Consider the following 16,752-nt stretch of genomic DNA (forward strand, 5'->3'; position numbering starts at 1 on the left):
GAAGTGATTAATTATTTTAAGTTGTCCAATAGGGATCTGTGAGCCACATGTTCATTTTCATAATTTCTGAATTTCATTCTATAGATAATCAGATAAAGTTTCATTGGTATAAATTGATATAAACATTTTTATAAGATCCTTCAAATATTTTCACTCAATAGGTGATCATTATAAAAAATTACATCTCTTGTATTTGGCTATCTCTATTCAAAATCTCTATTTCTTTTGACTCTCACCTCTGACTTTTTACTCAAATGTTTGACCAACTTAATTGTTTTGCACTCAATTTCTCTGGCATTTGTGTCTGTCTTAATGAGTTAAACATTTATCTCTCTCATTTCATGATATATTGTGTATATCTGAGATCTATTCCTCAGTGCAAAAATAATCATGTATTTCCATATTTAATCACATTTGCACATTCACTGTGGTGTCTTCGCATTATTCCATCGACATTATCCACTGTAGGCCAACCTTCAAATTTCAAAAGAATAGAGACTCTCCATATCTCAGGCAGCCGTTTGATATTTGATGTAGTTTTCTTCAAATGTTCAGAAACAAGGACACAAAATTTGTCAAGAGATAACAATTAATTGTATGCAATTAATTACTTATTTCCTGAGACATCTGTTCATGAAATATTTTCTTCTTTCCATGGGCATATTCATCAGATGATTTGATATTTTCATCTAGCCATCTCTTCCATTTGTGATTTTTCTCACCATCATTTAGTTATAACTATTAGGAGGATTTGTAAATACATATTTAAGATCTTAATTGCTTAACATTTTCTCACAATCAATCCTAAACAACAGGAGCTTTTACTGTACAGTACACTCAACTCTGATGTTTTAAGTTCCTATGCAAGGTGTCAGTTAATTCTTATAAATGATTTCCTTTATATTTTTACTGTTGGTGTTTGTAATTTTGTAAAAAAAAAAGCATAAATCAGCCTTTCTTGTAAAAGTAGGTCTTAAAAACTATCCAATACCTTATGGAGTTAAAGATTTGTGAATGTTAGCCATAATCATAATAGCTAAAATAACAATTCTACATAGTTTCTAAGTTGTATTTAGAAATTTAGGTTATTATTTGTTTTTGCTTTTCACCACAAATCCATTGATTGATTTCAGCACTGGATATACAATTTGGATCAAAGAAAACATAATATGTTCCTGATAGCATGGTTATTCCATGACAGCTTTTAAGTTTAAATTGTTGCTTAATGCAGAAACACAATAATTTATTTTACAATCTGACAGAAAGTAAATTATAAAATATTCACATATTTTCAAGAGACTGTTTTTATTGTTATACATTGAAGAAATCAGAATGTTGTAGTGTTAGGAGCCCAAAGCACCCCAAAACCCAATAGCAATAGATATTCACCACAACAAATGGTTACTTAAACAAAAGTTGTTTTTAATTATCTTTAAACTTAAAAATAGAATCAAACTTAAACTTATCACTACTAACTTAACTAACCGAACCTAACTTAACTCCCTTCTAATTCTAAGCACATGTATGTAATATGTGTGTAAAATTTAAGAAAGTTCTTTGGTTACAGTCCAAACTCAATTTTCATTCTTCTTAGGCCTCTGGTTGCAGACAATTCTTAGACTGTGCACAGAATTTAACATGTATAAAGTTTTCCAGGCTTTGGTGCTCGAAAAGTAAATGTTTACCACTCAGGAAGGTTCTTGTAGGTTTGCAGAGAGTGACGTGTGGTTCTAGGATTTCCACAACTGAGGTACCACCATTAGTCATCTCAATGTCTTGCTGATGAAACTTGCCCCATCAGGGTTCTCCAGATAGTAACCTCTTTCTTTCAGGTTACACAGAGTTCCTTTCTGTTTCGCTTATTCCAAGAGAAACGTCAGACAGATAGCACTTCCAGCCATCCGCCACTTTGGAGCTTCTGTTTCAGTTCCACAAGCTTCTTCTCGCTTGTTACAGCTTTCTGTGTCACACACAGTCTAAGACTCCCTTCTTTCCCTCTCTCTCTCTCTGAGACTCAAACTGCCAGGCAGCATGTCCTCTCTCTCTCACTTGCAAAACCCCTGACCTTCTCCAGCAAACAGTAGGAGCTTGTCTTTTGGTCAATCTGTTGTTTTAGGTAAACAATAACCTTTCAATGACCTTTCTGTGAAGAGGTATTAGGAGCCGGCCTGTCTCTTGCTGTGTCTTTAAAGACAATAGACCATTCACTTCAATTAACAGCCACTTGTGACATCTCCTTAGCATTCTCCATAACTTCTGTAAAGTCACTGAATATGAATTCTTCAGTATTTCACACAAGATCTGTTTTAAAGTGTGTGTATGTAACCTACTCTAATTTTACCAATTTATCTCCCAAAAATATTCCTAAATATTCCATCACTTTAGCTTTTATAAAAATTGAAAATCATGATTCACAAAAGAAGCTCATTAAATTTCTGGCAGTGTAATTGTGTCGTAAAACTTGGCAAAAACTTTATGGTTTCCATCCCTGTCATCAAAGTGATACCTCATTGCAAGAGCAAAATGATGCTTGGTTCATGGTTCCATAGAACAGTTACTGTATATACACATGTAATTGTTGATACCATGGAAAAGTTAAACCCCCCCCCTCTTTTTTTTTTGGCCCAAAAATCGTATGTTTTTGTATGACTGTGTAAAAGTCAACCCCCTATTTTTGGCCCTCATCTGAGCTCCTGACAACCCAACAGCAGACCTTCACCCTGTCCACTTGCCTACAGGAGCTCCCAATACCCCAGCCACCCACCCAATGGAGCACTGGATGCCCTGACAGCAGATCCTCCTCCTGGCCATCCACCCACCAGAGCTCCCGATGCCTGGCTGGCTGTCTGTCCTTCTGAACTCCCAGCACTTTAGCTGCTTGCCCATCTGAGTTTCAATTGTGGATCCTTGCCCTGGCCACCTGCCTATCTAAACTCCCAACACCCCTGCTGCCCTCCCATCTGAGTTCCTGGTGCCCCGACTGTGGACTTACCACCCAGTCCCGGCCATCCGGTTCCTGATGCCTTTGAACGACGCAGGTACTTATGAGGTTATAAGTTTGATCTCAACCCCCCCCACCCCTCTTTTCCTGGCCTGAAAAAGTGGTCAAAAATTTTGACAATAACACTAGTATATGCAATAATCAAAATGCTGGAAACATCTGTGAATGACAACATCTATAGATGACCGGGAAGTATTGTTAATTTCTTGCTGATATTATTAGCAAATAACAAATGCTAACCCACTCCATCAAATGTTTACAGATTTATATTACATTCTTTCCATTTTTTCATGCACTTAGATGTTGATTTGCATGGTAGCAGCAAAATTGTTCTCCAGTGTGGCAAATGGATGACAAATGGAAAATGTGACATGTCAGAAGTTTTGAAACTATTTATTGATGGCTGTATGGATTGCTGATCCTTGATAAGTTGGCTTATTTTGTTTGTTTATTTTGTGAACATGATATGTTTTCCGGTACCAGCTTTTTCATTATAAATCTATGTGTTCCAGTCCCCTTCCAAGTGGCAGATGTGCATGGAAGTGAATCTGATTTTTTTAATTGATATTTCATGATTTGGGCTTTTCTTCCTAGACCAACAAATTGCCCAAGAAATGGGGATGATGTAGGACTTAGCCCCTGTGGAAATAAAGGAAAGGTGATATATTTCCAAGTAATATGGTGTTCGTATCTGCAGGTTCCCATGTTTCCATGCCATGCCAGTGTTGTAACTATTGTAACAGTTTGCTTGGAGTTTCAGTACTGTATTATAACTTGGGTGTAGACTCGTCCCTATGCAGGATCCAGAGCTTTAAACCATTTCCAGACATCCTGTACAGGGCATCAAATTATTTAAGAACTGGTTTTTGTGATGAGAGGAAGATGAAATGGATCATGCACACACCACTTTTGAATAATTCAGTATTTGTGTGTCCTACCATCATTGAGGTTGGGATATTTTGGAACCTCTACCCATTAGTTGAAGCTCTACCCATAATTATCCTCCAACATTCAGGATGAGAGGCTTGTAGATCTTTGATCTGATCCATTGTGACATTGTCGACATGGGCTTTAGTATGTCCTTTGACAATCTTTTGCATGGGAGATTAGTCAGGAAGATTCAGTTGCTCGGTGTTCATGGTAAGGTGCTAAATTGGATTAGACGTTGGCTTTACAAGAGAAGCATGAGAGTGGTGGTGGACAATTGCCTCTGGGTGAAAGGGGAAATATTTAAAGGGAACATAAGGGGGATCTTCAAGCAGAGATTCTAGAGGGACCTGCCAGCTGAATTGGTGAATGCAGGCTCATTGTTGATATTAAAGAAACATTTAGACAAGTACATGGATGGGAGGCGTGTGGAGGGATAAAGTCCATGTGCAGGTCATTGGGACTAGGCCAGTGGTTCTCAACCCTTTTTTTCCCACAAGGATGCCATAGGTCCTTGGTGGTTGGTAAGGTATTACTTAAGGTGGTATGTGAGTGGGAAAAATAAGGTTGAGAACCACTGGCAGGATAATGGTTTGACACAGACTAGAAGGGCCAAAGGCCTGTTTCTGTGCTGTAATGATCTATGGTTCAAATTTCCAGGAATTATCTTGGCATGTAAATAGTTGACTGGGAATTCTATTTTTAATCTTCAACCCTATATAAAGGAAGACATTTTAGTCTGAATACTTTCATTGATTAAACTTGGGCATTGTGTTGTACTGTTACTTTTAAAACAGTGGGTGGCACCAGAGGTTAAGCAGTGGGAATTTGAGTTATTGAATGTTTGTGAATTAGTATTTCATTTTGTTAGATGTATTTTAGACAGATAATACTGCATAAAATTGGAGAACTATCACAGTGAGATCCTAGTAAGAGTCAGGTTTTAAATTAATTTTGGAACTCCAATCTAAATAATCACTGTACAGATCAATTTAATATAATTATTGATTGTAATTACTTGGACAAACCAAAGAGATCTTATCACTTTCAGGCCCTTCAGCTTCCCAAGCCCCTTGTTAGTAATAGTGACTATTCTTACCTTTTCCCCCTGACTCACACATGTCAAACTCAGGCCTGCGGGCCAAATTTGGCCCATGATATAATTATATTTGGCCCACAAGATCATATCAAATATGTATTAGAGTTGGCCCACTGGCCGCCGCGCTAGTATAGCGCATGCACAGCTAATACTACAAATCCCAGAATGCTTTGCAAATGCGTTGGCGCCGGTCCGTCAGCCCGCTAATCGCCCCCACCTCCTCTCTTTACTTTCATTAGCATCTGCGACCTGTCGCCCAACTCACATGTAATAAACCCCTTATGAAAAATGGCCAAACCAAAGACAGAAAACAGGACCTTTCAAGACAGGTGGGAGGCAAACTCTGACCCCACAGTTTGATGAACTTGCATCGAAGAAGAGATGCCAAGTATCTGGTTTAGACCCAGGTGCATCAGAGTAAATCACAGTGTAGCAAGCTAAGCTTGGATTCATATTTTCTTTGGTTAACTTTGGACTGTTCATAATTGAAAGATTGGATTTTCATTGAAGCAAGTTGTTATTTTTTTGACTTGTTGGCTTGTGAAAAAAAAATACATTTAAAAGGAGCTTAAAGGCTATAGAGAAATATTATTTATTGAATATTTTATTTCTCATTTGTTCATGCTTCTTCTGGAAAGAGTTTAACCAAAACTATTATTAAACATTTATTTTAATAAGAAAAAGTTTAACATTACATATGTTGAAAGAAGAGAAAACATGCAGATGTTGTTGAAAATTTTCAATAAATATTTAGTTTGGCACACGACTTAGTCCAAGTTTTTAATTTTGGCCCTCTGTGAATTTGAGTTTGACACCCCTGCCCTGACTCTTGTGAATTTCTGGCATGTTGCTAGTGTTTTCCACAGTAAAGACTGATACAAAATTGCTATTCATCAGCCATTTCATTGTTCCCTATTGCCACTTCCCCAGCATCATTTTCCAGTGGTCCAATGTCCTCTCTTACCTCTATTTTATACTTCACATATGTGATAAAAAATCTTTTTGTATTCTTCTTCATATAAGATCATAAGACATATGAGCAGAAATCGAGTCTGCCCTGCCATTTAATCATCTGATCCATTTCCGCATTCAGCCCCACTACCCAGACTTCTCCCCATAACCTTTGATGCCCTAGCTAATGAAGAATCTTTCAATCTCTGGCTTAAATGCACCCAGTGACTGGGCTACCACAACCACCTGTGGCAACAAATTCCACAGATTTATCACCCTCTGGCTGAAGAAATTCTACACATCTCCTTTATAAGCAGATGCCTTTCAGTCTTGAAGTGCCTTCTTGTCTTAGACCAATAGCTCTCAACCACTACATTACCACCTCAAGTAAACCTATGAAAAAAAAGGTTGAGAAGCACTGTCCTTGATTCTCCCACATGAGAAACAACCTTTCCACATTTACTTTGTAATTCAAAAAGTTTGTCTATGAAATTCGGATCCAGAAGATATGGAAATACTGAAAGTTTAGAATGAGTAAAATGTCTAATTTGATACTATCTAAAAAAAAGTGTCTGTTTGGCAGATTAAACTTCATCGTCAATTGTTGTAAGGATAAAATTTTGTTGGATAAAAAGATCGTTAAAAGTTTTAATTCCAAGACAATTCCATTCTTCATAGTTTGCATCTAAAATGACAAGTTGACAATGATTGAGTAGAATAGGATATAAATATAAATCCCGTAATTCCAAAAAAATTCCTAAATTGACTCCAAATCTTCAATCTATATCTCATTATTAAATTCTTTGTTAGTTTTGGAATATAGAGAGAGGTAAAGGTGAGCCCAATACTGCCCATAAGGAAGTATTCTTAAGAGATTTTAATTCTGTTTCCATCCAATTGGGGCAGTCATCTCTATTATCAAACTGTAAGAACAATAACATGTTCCTTATGCTCATTGCCAAATAATAAAATCTAAAATTAGGTAACAACAGGCCTCCATCATTTCTTGTGCTCTGAAGATAACTTTTATTTATTCTTGGTTTCTTTCCTTGACATATATATGACATAATAGATGATTCCAATGTGTCAAAGAAAGACTTAGAATGATTGAAATAAATATAGGTAATGATTGAAATAAATATAAAAATGTTGGTAAAATATTCATTTTAATTGAATAGTATGACCTATCATAGTTAGAGAAAGTAGTGACCATTCAGAGAGTATTGTTTTAATCTGATTAAACAAAACTACAAAGTTTTCTTTAAAGAGGTTTTTAAAATTCCTAGTTATCATAATACATAGATATTTAAATTGATCTTTTGCTATTTTAAAAATATAATTAGAATATAGAGAAAGTGGGCCTTTTAGTGGTAAGTTTGCTATTATACATGTTATGCTTATATAGCATGTAAGTAAAGACATTATCTTTGGTATGGATACCTCTGGAGTGAACACGAAAATTAAAAGTCATTTGTATGCAGAGATAACCAGTGCTCAATAGGTTCTCTAAGCAAGCCTTTAAAATCTTCATTTGGTTGTATAGCAACAGCTAGCAGCACTAAATCAAATAGCAGAAGGCTTGGGGGAAACCCTGCCTCATGCCTCATTGTCATTTTAAAAACTTCGATTGTTGAGAATTAGTACGATTCATGCTATTGGAGATGCATATAAAAGTTTTATCCGTTGAATAAAATCTGGTCCAAAATTAAATTTTACTAAAGTAGCAAATAGGTATTCCTATTTTACTCTATCAAATGCTTTTTTAGCATCTTAGGAAAGAATACATTCATTAGGGTGAGGAGAAGGAGAATATATTATTATTCATTAATCTATGAATATTATGATAAGAATATCTATTTGTAATAAAACAGATTGGTCTAAATTTATTATTCTTGGTAAAATATTTTCTAATCTATGTGCTAAAATTTTTGATGAGATCTTCATGTCCACATTGAGTAAAGGAATTGGGCTGGAGGACATAATTATCAGATTATTTCTATTTTTTTATAATCACGGAAATGGCAGCCTCACTTAAAGAAGGAGATCATTTTCTCTTCTCAAAATGAATCATTCAGTATTAGGCTTAGTTGTAGAATAAGTTGTTCAGAGAAGAATTTGTAAAACTCCACTTAAATTCCATCTGGACCCAGAGATTTGCCTGATTGTAGAGAGGATATTGCTTTTTGCAGTTCTTCTTGTGAAATTGGAGCTTCCAAACTTTGTTGGATTTCTTGGGAGGTCATCCAAATGATATTAAAAAAAAATCATTCATCAGATCATATTCATTGTTAAATTCAGAAGAGTAAAGTTTAAAATAGAAATCTTTAAATACATCATTTATTTTAGAATGGGCAATGATTATTATACCATCAAGAAGAGAAATCCGATGAATTTGTTTTTTTAATTGAAATAATTTTCAATTGATTGGCTAGTAATTTGCCAGATTTCTCTCCATAGATATAAAATTACTATTAGTTCTTAATATCTGTTATTCAATTGGACTAGTGGAAAGTAGGCCAAATTTGGCTTTGAGTTCATTTCTCTTCTTAAATAACTCCAGGTCTTTACTTTGGGAAAATTGTAGGTCAACCTGTTTAATCTGATTGATCATATCCATTCTTTCTATCCTGGTCTTTTTGTTTATACTAACTGTATATGAAATAATTTCACCACTTAAGTAGGCTTTCATTGTGTCCTTGATTATCGAATTGGAAATCTCTGGGGTTGAATTAACATTAAGAAAAAATTGAATTTGATTTTCTAAAAATGTCAAAAACTCTTTGCTCTTAAGTAATGTGGTATTAAATCAACATTGTTTTTTATTCCTTGGAATGTTTGGAAACTCCAAATTTAAAATTACTGGAGCATGGTCTGATATAACTATGCCTTGGTATTTGTATGATTTAATCATGTTAATCAATTGATTATCAATTAAAAATAGTCTATCCTGGTATAAGCACAGTGCACACTCGAGAAAAAGAATACCAGTAATATTTACTAGTGGGATTTAAAAATCTCCATATGTCAGACAATCCCATATTGAATAAGAAAGACTGTATTGCCAAAGCTGATTTGGAGGCATTAACCTTTCTATTTGAAGAACGGTCTAACACTGTGTTTAGACAACAGTTAAAATCCCCACCTAAAATTAATAAATATTTAGATAAATACGGTAATAGGGCGAAATCTTTTTGGAAAAAAATGCAAATTCATCCATATTCGGAGTGTAAATATTAGCTAAATCAATCAATTTATTATGTATTGTCCCAGCGAGGATGATATAGTGCCCCATTTTATCTATGATGCTATTATGGAGTAGCTTCTAAAGATGAATGGTAACATTGCCTTGCCCATTTAAGCATTAGTCTATGTCATTTTAATGTATTCCTTGAAAGAAGGTAATATCTACCTTTAAATGTTTAATACAAACAAAGTACCATTCCTTTTATGGGTCTATTAAGTCCCTTCACATTCCACAATATAATTTTAACAGGTGCCATCATTCAAATAATTATAGTATAGAACAAAATGAATGATGCATTGGGACATGTTTCATCTTTGCTCCAGAGGCTGCAGCTGTGAATCATTGCTGCAAAACAAAAGATAAAAATGTAAATTGTTAATAACCTTGTACCTTGAAAAACCAAACAAATCCTTCACTTCTAACTCTCCCCTCATTGAAAGTCACTGAAAGAAAATGTGTCTGGCTCAAAAAAATCTGATCCAACTCCTATTGCTTCCATTGCTGTTGTTACTGCTTCTAATTAAAAACGTAGTGTATTTTATTTATTCCCTATAATGACCAAAGATATCAAAACATTGATAATAACCTGCTAGTCTCTGAAAAATATTCCAAACTCTGCTTTGTGCATATCTACTCATTTAGCAACAGTTAGTCTGTAAAATATTATTTTTAACATTTAACATTCAATGTTAAAATATTTAAGTATTTTCAAAAGAAAAAAATTTGAACAACCAAACCATCTATTGATAATGAACAACTTCATATCAAATGGTTTCACATTACTTTTAAATATAAGCAAATATATCTCCCAAAAGTAAAACAAACAAAGTAGTACTGGGTGCATGTGCCCAGAGAAATTAATGATTGGTAAAACTGGCAGAAATAATAACATTCAGAGCACCAAAAGATATCTTCTATTGCTATTGATGTATAATTTATTAAATATATAAATTGAAAATATTTCCCTTGTACAATCATGTTACTTGAGAAGACCAAAGAAAGAGAGAGAAAATGAATATCCTCCCTTTTTTAATTGAAATCGACCAGTTTCAAGTTCACTCATCTTGGCCTTGAGGTCGACGGTTCCACGTCAGTCTCTCATGTGAACCTCCTTTGAACCCTCTCCAACATTAGCACATCTTTTCTTTAATGAGAAACCCAAAACAGCTCACAGTACCCCAAGTGGAGACTCATGAGTACCTTATAAAGCCTTAACGTCACATTCATGCTCTTGTATTCTTTTCTTCTTGAAATGAATGCCAGCATTGCATTTACATTTTTCACAACCATCTTAACATGCAAGTTTACCTTCAGGCTACCGTTAATGGACTCCCAGGTCTCTTTATATCTGGGAATTATCCACTTTTCTCTATCTTTTCTCCGTAATTTTTTCTATCAAAGTGCGACCGTAGACTTTCCGACATTATATTTCATTTGCCACTTCTCTGCCCATTCTCCTAATTTGTCTTAGTCCTTATGTAGCCTCCGTGTTTCCTCTGCACTACCTGCTCCTCCACCTAAAGCCATTTATTCCATAATTCAAATCATTAATATACAACATGAAAAGCATTTCCAATACCAACCCCTGTGGAACACCACTAGCAACTGGCAGCTAATCAGAATGTGATCCTCTCTGCTTCCTGCCAATCAGTCAATGCTCTTCCCATGCTAGTATGATTACTATTGTACCATAGGGTCTTATAAGTAGCCTTATGTGTGGCACCTTGTCAAATGTCTTTTGAAATTCCAAATATTGGCTTGCTTGCCTTCATATTTCATCTTTTCTTCCCTTACTGCTTTTTTTTTGTCCTTGTGCTGTTTTTTCAAAAGCTTCACAATTTCCTAGCTTCCCACTAATTTTTGCAGTATTGCGTGCCCTCTCTTTTGCTTTTAGGCTATCTTTGACCTCTCTTGTCAGCCATGAATCTGAATCTCCCTTTGGAATGTTTCTTGGGATAAAATGATCCTGTATCTTTGAATTACTCCCAGAAACTCCTGCCATTGCTGCTCTACTGTCTTCCCTGCTTGGATCCTCTTCCTGGTCCTCTTATCATGCCTCTGTAGTTAGCTTTACTCAACTGATACATCCTATTTTTGCTTCTTCCTCTTAAACTGCAGAGTGAATGCTATCATATGCTAAAGACTGCCTCTTAAGGTTCTTTTACCTCAAGTTCCTTTATCAAATCAGGTTAATTGCACAACACCAAATCTAGATTTGCCACTTTCTCAGTGGGTTCGACCACAAGCTGCTCTAAAAAGGCATCTTGTAGGGATTTTGCAAATTCCTACCAGGCATTCTGCAAATTGCTTATGGTGTTGAGTTTCTGAGGCATATTTTCCACTTAATTTATAATAAGTTTGTATCTCATCACATTGAGTGTACTTGTTTGCTTGCATATCTGATGAAGAAACTTCATTTTTTTTCCCAGCTGGTAAGCCACATTGTCAAATATATGTCTGGAAATGCTAGTGTAACCCTTCAACAGCTGCCCTATAATATTCCAGAATGAAAAGATGCCAGCCAATATCCCTTAATAGTGAAATCAGGGCACAGGGCTGAGTCTTGTGAGAGAGGAGCTCTCTCCAAGACAGATGTGAAGTATACCGCCTGACCTGTTTTGACAAAATGCTAAACTGCTAGCTCGATATAGATTACCAGTTCTACACAGAACCCAAGCCTGCTAGGGCATGCAACCCATTTTGTAGTGCCATCTTCCAAGACAGATGTGTACAACAATTCATTCTTCCCCTGCACAATTAAAGTATGGTATTGTAGAGGCACTATGGCGGCATCAAACTGGCCATGTGATGTCAGTGCGTGATTACATCAGTACATGTCGAGTGCGTAATTTGGGCTTTTAAAAAGGTTGTGCGAGTGATGAAGAATAAATCCACTTGATTCACTCTAGAAATACCTTGTGTGGCGATTCTAGTGGCCACAATTGGTGACTCTGACGAGCCCAAAAACATATTTTTGGACTAACATGGACTCTGCAGCTGTTGCTGTGAAGTTGTCACCTTTCTGGACAGCTGAGTCTGAACTGTGGTTCCAACTGGCTGAAGCACAATCTCACTTTCGTAAAGTCGAGTTGGACACCACTCATTACTACCATCTTGTCAGTGCCCTGGATCAGGCCATCACTAAGAGGGTCAGCGACTTCCTATGGGATCCACCACGCACCAGCAAGTATGACACTTTAAAAGCACTTTTATTGCAGGTATATGGTATGTCCTGCAAGGAAAGGACAGCTAAACTACTACATCTTGTTGGGTTGGGAGACTGCACTCCTTCAGAACTATGCTGTTCCTTGAAGCTGGTGAAAGGCCCAATATGTTATTCAAGCAGCTCTGTTATAGATTGAATGCCAGATGATATTAGGCTCTTGTTATCCAAGTGTTTATTTGAAGACCCAAGGGCTTTAGTGGTGGAGGCAGACATTTTATGGCTGGCTAAAAAGCACATCAAGGAAAGGCAAGTCTGCACAACTATCCACTCTGATATTGACCCTGTGTCACACTCTAGTGCTCTTAGTTCATCATTCCCTACAAGCAGACAACACCCCAAGACAAGCAAGCAGCCTGTGGACACCTCGTCTTGGTGATGGGGAGTAAATGCCCGCAAGTGCCTTCCACCCTACCTGTTTGGAGGAAATGCCAAGGCCAATCGCCTGTAAGTGCTGTAGCGGTTGGCAAGAAACTGCAAGCCTACTGTATATATGGGACCAATTGTCCCAATGAAAATTTCTGGTGGACAGAGGTTTAGAAGTTAGTGTATTAGAAGTTGGTGTATTTCCACCCTCCGGTTTTGGCACACACCATCCTACCCTAGACCTGCAACTACGAGCAGTTAACAGTTCCAACATTTCAACCTTTGGCAGCAGTAAGATGAATGTCAAGTTTGAGAATCATCTCTACACTTGGCCATTCTTTATTGCAGCAGTATCCCAACCTTTGCTTGGTGAAAATTTTCTTTGGGCTCATTCATTCCTTGTCAACTTAAAAGGATGTTGGCTAATAGATGAAACAACTTTTCAGACTATTTCTCTGGCAGACGTCTATACCCCTGCTCTGCACCTTCAAACATTAAGTAAGCCAGTAGATGAATTCTCCAAGCTGTTGGAAGATTTCCCTGAGATTACTACTCTACAATTTTCTGCCTCTAAAAGCATGGTGTTACTCATCACATTTGTACTAAGGGCCCCCCATCCACGCTAAAGTGCCCCGCTTGCCTCCAGAGAAGCTGCATTTAGCTAAGGAAGAGTTTGCCCTGGATCAAGCCATTTATAGGTCCGACAGCCCCTGGGTATCCCCCACTATATATGATTTTGAAACACAATGGAGGTTGGCGACCTTATGGAGATTACAGGTGGCTTAACGACGCCACCATCCCGGATCAATGCCCGATACCTCATATTCAGGATTTCTCAGCTAATTTGCATGGAGCAAAGATCTTCTCCAAAATAGATGGTGTAAGGCTATCACCAAGTACCAGTAGAGCCAAAAGACATTTCAAAAGGAGCAATAATTACTCCATTTGGGTTGTTCAAACTTTTATGAATGCCATTCGGATTAACGAATGTCACTCAATCATTTCAACGTGTGATGGATGCTTTAGGATGTGGTATGACCAATGTTTTCATTTACCTCAACGACATTTTAGTGGACAGTGGGACTAAGGAAGAACATTTGGAACATTTTCATACACTTTTTATTTGTTTTCAAAAGTTTGGACTGACCATCAATCCAGATAAATGCGTTTATGGACAAGAAATTATTAATTTCTTGGGACATAAGATTAATCATGATGGCGTGACTCCGCTGCCATTCAAAGTTGAGGCCATTACCAAGTAATCAAGTCCCGCTACAGTTAAAAGCTTACAGAAATTCTTTGGAATGGTAAATTTTTACTGTCATTTTCTTCCGGGAGCAGCTCATATCCTGAAGCCTCTTTTTGATTTACTGTCCGGAAATGCCAGAACCATCCATTGGACCGAAGAGTTAAACAATGGCTCCTTGAAGACAAAATATTTGCTGACTCATGCCACTAGGTTCAGCTACCCAATTTTAAATGCAGCCACCGCCCTTTCTACAAGCGCTTCCATTATGGCCGTAGGAGGTGCACTTCATCACTATGTCAACAGGCAATGGAGACAGTTAGCATTCTTCAGCCACCATCTTCGTGAAGCAGAGAATAAATACAGTGCTTTTGCTAAGGAGCTTTTGGCCATTTAATTGTCTATTTGATGCTTCCGTTATTTTTTGGAAGCAGATATTTTACTATGTTCACTGACCACAAGCTCTTAACATTTGGATTTTCCAAGGTCGCAGATCCCTGATCAACTCGACAACAATGGCAATTAACATTCATTTCAGAATTCTCCATAAAAATGCTGCATATTTCCAGAAAAGACAACATAGTAGCTGATGCACTTTCCTGCTCTGCTCTACTCAAGGTTTCATCTGTAGATCAAGGTATTGACTACACAGCTTTGGCCACGGCCCAAGAACATGACCATGATCATGAGACAAATGCTTATCGACTGCAATCATGAATCTGCAATTGAAAGACGTCCAGTTTGGAATTAATGGAAATCTATTCTTCTGTGATATATCAATGGGGCACCCATGCCCAGTAGTTCTGACATCATGGAAATGCCGCGTATTCGACTCTATGCTTGGTCTCTCACGTCCATCAATTAGGTCAACCATTTGTATGGCTTTGGACAGGGTCATGTGACACGGTCTTAAAAAACATGATACTATTACAGTAATAGGCAGGTTTTCGCGATGGCCTGAGGCCGTACCTATGGTAGATGCTACTACAGACACTTCCTCAGTTCCTGGGTGTCTCATTTTGGTTTACCAGTGCATATTACTTTGGATAGAGGACCACAATTTACTTCTGCGCTGTGGACGGCCTTGTCTCGTTTGGTTGGTACAACAATTCATCATACAAATACACATCATCCCCAGGCCAATGGAATGGTAGAAAAATTTCAGCGACATCTCAAGTCAGCCTTGATGGTTCAATTAGAGGGCCTGAACTGGGCTGATGAGCTGCCCTGGGTATTACTGGGCATTAGAACAACTCCAAAGGAGGACCTTCCAAGCTTCATCTGCAGAGCTTGTATATGGCACATCATTGGTAGTCCCAGGGGAGTTCATCCCCTACCATTCCAACTCCAGCAATGATTCTAAGGAACTATTGAGCAGGTTAAGGGAGGAAAATTGACCCCTGTACCACCATCATCACATGGAGAACACACTTCTTTCGTGCCTGAAGACCTCAAAAACTGTGAATATGTCTTCATCTGAAGGGGAACACTTGGTCAACCTTTACAGATTCCCTATGAAGGACCTTATAGGATACTCAGTCAAACTATGTTGACCTGTATTTTGGAAATTGGAGGTAAGCCTATTGACAGGCTTAAACCAGCTCATGTGGACAAGTCTTCTCTACTGTAGCAGCCAACAGTCTGTCGCAGAGGTCGACAGCCTAAAAGACAGACAAACCTTTCTGCCGGTTTTAGGGGGAGGGGGGTGTGTAATAGCACTATGGCGGCACTACAACTCCCAGGAGTCAGTGCGTGATGACGTCAGCGTGTGTCGAGTACATGATTCAGGCTTTTAAAAGGTTGTGTGGGTGATGAAGAGAAAATCTGTTTGATTCACTTGTGTGATTATTTTGCAATTCCAGTGACCACAGTATAATCTTTACCCTACCATACTCACACAACCAGACCCAATTAAATTTAAGATGTTTCTTCTTCAAAAATCTCCTCCTTAAGCACACCCTCCCCCACCTCCAGTTTAAATTCCATACAGAATATTTTGGAGGGTTAAGGACCAAGAAAGCAAGTGACAGGAAATGTCAAGTTAAATTTTCTGAGTGACCCTGAACAAAGAGTAATTGCATTTACTTTGGGATTTTTGAGAATTGCATTACCTGGATACAAGTCGGCTCATGCAATTGAATTTTTGATAGTGGTAATGAATTTGTGTTGTACATGTACAAATGCATCAAATATTTTACTTGCTGTAGCCAAACTGGACTGATAACTATAATAGTAAATTAATTGAATTAAATTAAAAGAGACAATGCAAAAAATAAAGTGACTTGCAATAATGCAGACAGTCTGTGGTAGTAGAGCAGTCTATGATTTTGGGGAATGACTCCAAACACTGACTTTAAAAATTCATGGTTTACCTTGCAATTCAAATGGAATTTCACATTGTTTTTAAGAAGTGTTCTACAGTGTCAAAACATAATATGAAATATTTTCTTTTATTTTGTTATTTTGGTGTTTTGAGTATTTTCAAGGTTATTCTGTATTAACCATGAAAAAAAGGCGTAAGAGAGCAATTGGAGAAAGATGAGATTTGTTGATAGGATTGCTTCAAAGCAAATCATTATGCAATTAAATTCTGGACCCTTTACATTTGTAGCATCAATAGGTATTGAATTCCATGTTTCCAGCAAGTCAATTTGTGTTGTGGACCAAAAATATTTTCTGATGAAATTTTACGTTG

At 37.2% G+C, this 16,752-nt stretch overlaps 1 protein-coding gene across 12 annotated transcripts in view; it reads left to right on the forward strand.

The window, feature by feature from the left end:
* The window catches only part of LOC138736678 (sterile alpha motif domain-containing protein 12-like), a 90,630-nt gene that overhangs the window by 18,941 nt on the left and 54,937 nt on the right, over window positions 1-16,752 (forward strand). Inside the window, exon 4 of one of the 12 annotated variants that reach the window (XM_069886573.1) lies at window positions 3,302-5,590. The exons of the other annotated variants lie outside the window; for them this stretch is intronic. Within the exon in view, the coding sequence (XP_069742674.1) occupies window positions 3,302-3,420 (119 nt within the window). The 3' untranslated portion in view covers window positions 3,421-5,590. Of the gene's footprint in view, window positions 1-3,301; window positions 5,591-16,752 lie in introns of those variants that run through there. 12 annotated transcript variants of the gene reach the window in all.

This window comes from Narcine bancroftii, chromosome 6 (assembly GCF_036971445.1).
Source record: "Narcine bancroftii isolate sNarBan1 chromosome 6, sNarBan1.hap1, whole genome shotgun sequence".
In the NCBI taxonomy this organism is placed as follows: Eukaryota; Metazoa; Chordata; class Chondrichthyes; order Torpediniformes; family Narcinidae; genus Narcine; species Narcine bancroftii.